The sequence below is a fragment of the Semicossyphus pulcher genome, unplaced genomic scaffold (assembly GCF_022749685.1).
Source record: "Semicossyphus pulcher isolate SPU_LCO1_2020_fin unplaced genomic scaffold, fSemPul1.0.p SCAF_4, whole genome shotgun sequence".
NCBI lineage: Eukaryota > Metazoa > Chordata > Actinopteri > Labriformes > Labridae > Semicossyphus > Semicossyphus pulcher.
This window is the reverse complement of record NW_027211715.1, coordinates 22,177,238-22,183,406: the sequence shown is the minus strand read 5'-3', so window position 1 is coordinate 22,183,406 and position 6,169 is coordinate 22,177,238. Positions and strand designations below refer to the sequence as shown.

The 6,169-nt window shown below is 44.5% G+C and overlaps 1 protein-coding gene across 8 annotated transcripts in view; it reads right to left on the bottom strand.

The window, feature by feature from the left end:
* Positions 1-248: 248 nt before the first annotated feature.
* Positions 249-6,169, bottom strand: part of LOC138607414 (ephrin type-B receptor 3-like) — a 58,872-nt gene continuing 52,951 nt past the window's right edge. For all 8 annotated transcript variants that reach the window (XM_069680005.1, XM_069680010.1, XM_069680008.1 and 5 more), the window contains one exon: positions 249-4,409. In XM_069680005.1, the coding sequence (XP_069536106.1) occupies positions 4,301-4,409 (109 nt within the window). In that variant the 3' untranslated portion in view covers positions 249-4,300. The remainder of the gene's footprint in view (positions 4,410-6,169) is intronic.

Here is a 6,169-nt window from a genome sequence, read left to right as displayed (position 1 = left end):
AGACTTAAATCTGGCAGAATGGTGTGTTTATCTGAGGCAGATTGAGGCGCTGGTGCTGCTAGAAATGTTATTTTTATTACTGCGGGTAATGATTATAAAAGCAGGAGATGGCCATAAATGATAAGAGAGAAATTGAATGTGTTTGTCTTGGGCAGCTACTCGTGTGTGCAATTACGAGCTGGCATCCGTACCTGGATTGGAAACACAACATAAGGACTCAGTCAGGACATCAGGTCACATTTCTTAAATAATTTAATTGCAAAAGGGTCTTTTAAAAATATTTCTACAAGAATGCATCATCATTTTTTAGTAATTTGTTGTGTATGTCTGCACCATTAAATACATCTTAATGCTTTTCAAAGAGGAATTAACAATTGCATTTCTCAGCTTGACTCCGCCCCCCTCCCCGTTCACTATACATGTACAGTACTCTCTCAAACGTCCTTTGCATGAAGAGGGGCTTTTCAAAAGTGACCAAAAAGACATGTGTGGAGTGAGCTTGTTAGGAGACTGAAGAAAAGACAGAACTGTATATATTTATTAAAAACAGACAACTGAAAAAAGAAAGTTAGAGGGTTGTAAGTAAAGGAGGGTTAGGGGGAGGGGAGGGGGGGTGTTTGCTTTATGATCTGTGGAGGATGTAAAATAGGGAATGTTGGGATAGTCTGAATCTTATTGGCACACATAGAGAGAACCACATCTGACAAAAGCCTAAACTCCGCTGATCAAAGTATTTCTGTATAAAATGGCAATCCTTTTCTTTCACACACTCTCTCGCACGCACACACAAACACAACAGTCCGACTTAATTTCAGCGATGTGCACTCAGAAGGATGAGCGGAAACACAAGAGGGTGCGTTCCTTTTTTGCGTCGCCGCGAACGTCGACATTCAAACGCTCCCGTGCGCGTGTGAAGAAAAAAAAAAAATCCGCTTAGAGATAAATAGTTTGCAGTCGATGTGGTGGCAGTTTAATCGTTTTAAAATGTGCAACAGTGCCAGGCGAGCTCATCACTCACGCCTGGTTGACTTTGGTGAACACAACTCCAGACCCCGGCGCGCCATGTGCACCTCATCAATAGTTCATGCAAGCTCCAAAGCACTGCCATTTTTCATGAGTGGGAATGTCTGCCATCTGATTGTGTTTAGCCCCCACCCCCCTTCTCTATTTTTACGCTCATCAACTGTGTCTCTTTAGGTGTCACATGCGTCCTTGCAGCAGTGGGGCTTACTTTAGATGATTGCGCTGAGTGTAGGTAAATATTCCTCAGAGACTTTGGTGAGCTTCTGATTGCATTAATTCAGTCGACTCCGTCACTGTTTTTTCTGATCGAAATGCTGCTTTGCTTCGGAGGAAAACAAACCAATTGTGCAGAAGGATAAAGGAAGAATGTTTGCTCATTTAACAGGCACTTTCAGCACTTTCTCAGCATCATGATACATCAAGCTGGCGCATCTGATCGCCACTATGGTATGAGAAATGTGAACTGACACTTAAAAGAGAGCGATAAAGATACACAAGGCTTATTTCCTGCAGAGTTTGAGCACACAACAGTTAAATTACTACTTCATTGTGTCCTCCAACTGGTCCAGGTTAGTAAGCCCTTTGCGGAGGGTACGAGCAGGAGTGAAAACGTCTGTATGTGGGATGAGATGAAACGATATCAAATGGGAAACACGTTGTAGTTTTGCATAATATCCTCCATGACTTCTGAAGGGACTTAAGAGAGGCTGACAAAAGTAATATGGGAAGACACACTGCATGGCCACTAACAGCACGCTATCATTACACACCTAACTAATAATATTCACATATTGCATTGATCAGCTCAAACTAATGGACACCCATGCCTTAATCCTCCACCTTCAAACCCCCCTCTGAGAGGAGTCTCTGTGATGCAGCTGCTATCATTTAGCATGGGGCAGGAGGCGGGGCGGGAGGGGGGGGGCTGCAGATTTTGTCTGTCTGTCTGCGTGCCCAGGCTGTTGATCCCGCACTGTACTAATCATGCAGCAGCCCGAGCTGAGACAGGATGATTGCAGGCCAGACAGGAAATGAAGAGAGATAATGATAGGTCAGCGCGCTGCACGCGCGTATCCTGGCGATGCCAGATTGGCTGCTGCATTAATCGACCTGACAGAAAGAGACCAATAGCTTTCCTTTCTGATGGCGCTGGATTCTCTGATGAGGGAGGCACACCGCACATAGTGATTGAAGTGATTTGCAGGTAGGCTGCTTCATCGACGGGCCTTCCAGCTTCTTATCAGTCCTACACTGTATGAAATGGAAGCGTCCCATTTTCAGAGGTGCTGCTAAATAAACAGGCAAACCACAGAGACGCTTTTGATTGGTTTGCAGGAAGTTAAAAACAATGTGCCTGGAAGACGATTAGTAACAGCTCGGTGCTTCACAAACGCTCTGTATGCTGAGGATGAGAGTGGATTCGGGAAGCTTAATAGCCATGTCAGGCGGCGCACACACAAACTTGATCACACCTACACAGACACTCGCACAACAGTGGACGGAGAGCAAAAAAGGGCGACACATTAATACCAGTACTCTAACCATGGGTGTTCTCCTGACCTCCCCCCCCCTTCTGTTAACTTCACTCTGAATCATTTCACAACAGCACTTCCATTTTTTTGTCAAAACACCTTTTTTTTCTTTTGTTATTTATCGTATTTTTGTTACAAAACATGTACAGGCTGTTTAGAACAACAACAAAAATACAATATCCAATTTATATGCAATTTCTTCTGTTTAATAATCATCAATTCTTCGGGGAGTTTCTCCTCCCTGTGATTGTTCCAAGTCCTCTGTTCCAAATGGCCTACAGTCCATCTGGGTGTGTGGGGCGGGGGAGTTGGGGGGTTGGCGGGCGAGGTACAAATAAATACATAGGGCAGGATGTCAAGAAATTAAAAGAAGAATTTGATTAATTCTAAATCCAGATAATAGTAAGTAGAAAGTAAGGTGTCCGTTCTCTGTTTCAGCATGATGCATATATATATCATTTTATATATATATGTACGTCCTCAGTTCTTTTTTGGATTCAATAAAAAAAGAAGGTTTAACAGTTGTCCACAGAATATAGCGTAATTGTTTCAGATATATTTGCTCCTTGTCACGGTTCAGTTCATGCGTTAATTCTCCACGGTGGCAAATAGCGGAAGCCATATTGTACAGTATACTCGTGTGCAACACCCGCACATCCAAGCACACTTAATCCACACATACACTCACACATGCGCACACACACGTACAAAAAAACACACACAAAAAAGGCCAAGTGGTCTTTCTATAGTGTTGCCACAGTCTCCACTTAATCACACAAAGCGTCCAGTGGGGGTTCTCAGGTTTGACCGGCCTTTTTTTCAAACCGCAAAATCTCCCAGAAAAAATGTGTAACGAAGCCAAAAAACGGAAGGAGAAAAAAAATGCTGCGTGGACGAACAAAAATAAAACATTTTGTAGAAACACAGTGGATGAGCAGGTGATCCCGAGCCGAGGAACGATCCTGAGTCACTTCAGGTCAGGGTGAAGAGGTCTGGCGACCTGTTCGGCTGCCATAACAAGCGTCCAAAAAATGTGGCTGCCCTTTGCCTCCTTTGACCTTCCTGACCTCAGTCATCCTCTTGACCTTTGACCTCAGCCAATCATTTTTCCTCTTCCAACACCTCACCCTTCTCCAGCAAGTGCCCTCGTAGATAAAACACCTTCAATATGAAGATGGAGAACGACACGCGTGTGTGCACAGTAAAACAACGTCTATCAGGGGAAGAACTGTCCTCTCTCTCCTGCGGGTCCTCTGGTTTTTATGTTTGTCCACTTTTTTCCACACCAGGGTCTTTACTTTGTCCATCAAAGCTGGGCTGAGAGGTGAAGGGGAGGGACTCTTGCACGAGGATCAGAGTGTGACACTTCAGTTACAGGGCTAAGGCCAACCTCACTAAAACACACATGCATGCAAACGTCAACCCGCACCAGAGCTGGTGAGGCACGCATGGGATATAAGGGGGTTCAACTCCTCTTCCTCCTTCAAAAACACACTAAATCTGATTGGATGGTAAAAGAAACAATGATGAATAACAAAAAAAAAAGCAGGAACAGGAAATGGAAGTGGTAGTGGCATAAAGAAAACTAAAGTCAGAGGCACTGCAAGCCAGTTTCATAGCGTCTAATTGGCAGAGTTGGGTCAGGCAGCTAGGGTTTTCCAATGGCTCTCTCTGGCACAGTTCCTCTCCCCCTATTCCTGTCTGCTTGTCCTTCTTCGACTGCATCGATGTGTGTGTCCAGCCGCTCACACCTGGACAGGAAGTGTTTGGTTCATCTGTAGTCTCATGTCCTGAATGCTACCAAGAATCTTCTTCTGATGGCCGGCCAACGTCACCCCTATCCGCAGCAAGTCCCTGTGGAGGGAAAAGAGAGGAAGAGACAGGTGGCTCAGTTATAAAATAAAGTAGACAAACATCACATGCAAGTTAAAGTGCAAATTTAACTTTTACCCATAGGTAAACACACACTCTGACAGGTGGGAACGGAGAATCAACATGGCAGTCACCCATAAAATGCGGTCTCTCATCCTGCGCTCGTGGTCCTAATGCAAAATACTTTGTTGCCCGGCAGGTGGACAAGAAGAGGGGAGTCACAGGGCCGTAATGTGATAGTTAATGTTTAAAGAGGACACTCTGCTACTGTTCGGCAGCTGGCACACTTCACACAACCCGCCTGCCACTTAGCTCTAGAAACAGGGAAGCAGAAAATCTTTCTTTCTGTAAGATACTAGACCGATTACTCAGTTGGGAGCCTGTCATTCATGCTTAGAACTGCTCTGTGAAATCAGCTTTAACTCAACGCTGTTGCACAACATTCCTCCATGCTTAAAGACATCCAAGAAAAACTACAGCAAATAAGACTAGAGAGAGTGTAAATTAGTCTTTTAGCCGAGGGCTAACACAAGCTACAGTGTGATTTCACGAGTATGTAAAGGACTTTAACCTGAGTGTGAGAGTGCAGTGGGAAAATGTTGACATACATCACTACATCCTTTAAAAGGCCTGGGAGAATGCACCTGCTTTTGGCTGCCATAAGTCAAACGGCATAATCTAATTGTCAAGGCCGTGTTGGTTTAACACCACAATAATGTCACATGAACCCTCTCTTTTTCACTCCTTGTTTCATGTCCCTAGTTGATCGCCTTAAGAGAGCGAGCGCGCAGCGTCTGCGGCGGTGATTAGCTGGCTGTTGGGGCTCTGCAACAGTCTGCGTCCTCTCCATTTAGTCACACACACACACACACAAACAGTGGATAATCTAATATTACACACAGACGGCATACACTCTGCTTGTCTCAATGACTTTGCGGCCCCATCTATTGTGGTAGAAAAGTGTGCACACACACATTACGTGCATGGCAGCACACAAAACCACACGGCGCATCCATCCTCTCCAAAGCTAAATCAGGGTGCATCACCGCAATTTCACACAAATAAATGGTGTTTTTCTGTTTTTTCATATTTCGCCGTCCCCATCAGTGCAGCGATGGAGGATGAAATGATAATAAATGGGCACCATTAGAGGAATTACTGGCCATTAAGGGCAACAGAGAGCCACAGTACACCACACCTGTCAGCCTGGCCAAATTGAAACAAATTACCCCCACCTCCATTGCCTATTATGCAGCTAATGAGGATAATTTATTTATCATTATAATCCTAATTCATTTATTTGATCATCGCTAGCGTCCAATTTCCATGATTTCCATTGCATCATTTCCTGTTTGTAAACACGGCAGAAGGTGGGTGAGCGGTCAAGGTCAGCTGGAGATCAGAGGCGCGGACGCTGCTATAAGTGCGTGCTGAAAATTGGGACAAAATATTGTGGGCTTGTTGCCTGCGTAAGCGATTGGGTCGATGCTGACGCGGGTGATTGTTAGTAGTCCCCTCCTGATTACATAATCCTCCTTATTTTAAAGCAAACCGATCCTGATTGGTCAATTACACACCAAATTGCATGAGGGGTTTTCTGTTTTGTATTTTGTTGCGAAAGTGCAAAATCGCCCACTTTGTTGCCAGTAACTAAATGAAGTTAAGTCGTTCGCTACATTTGAATATGCAATCAAATGCACCGCATCAAAAACAGGCCAATCAGATCAAAGTGTCATGCATCG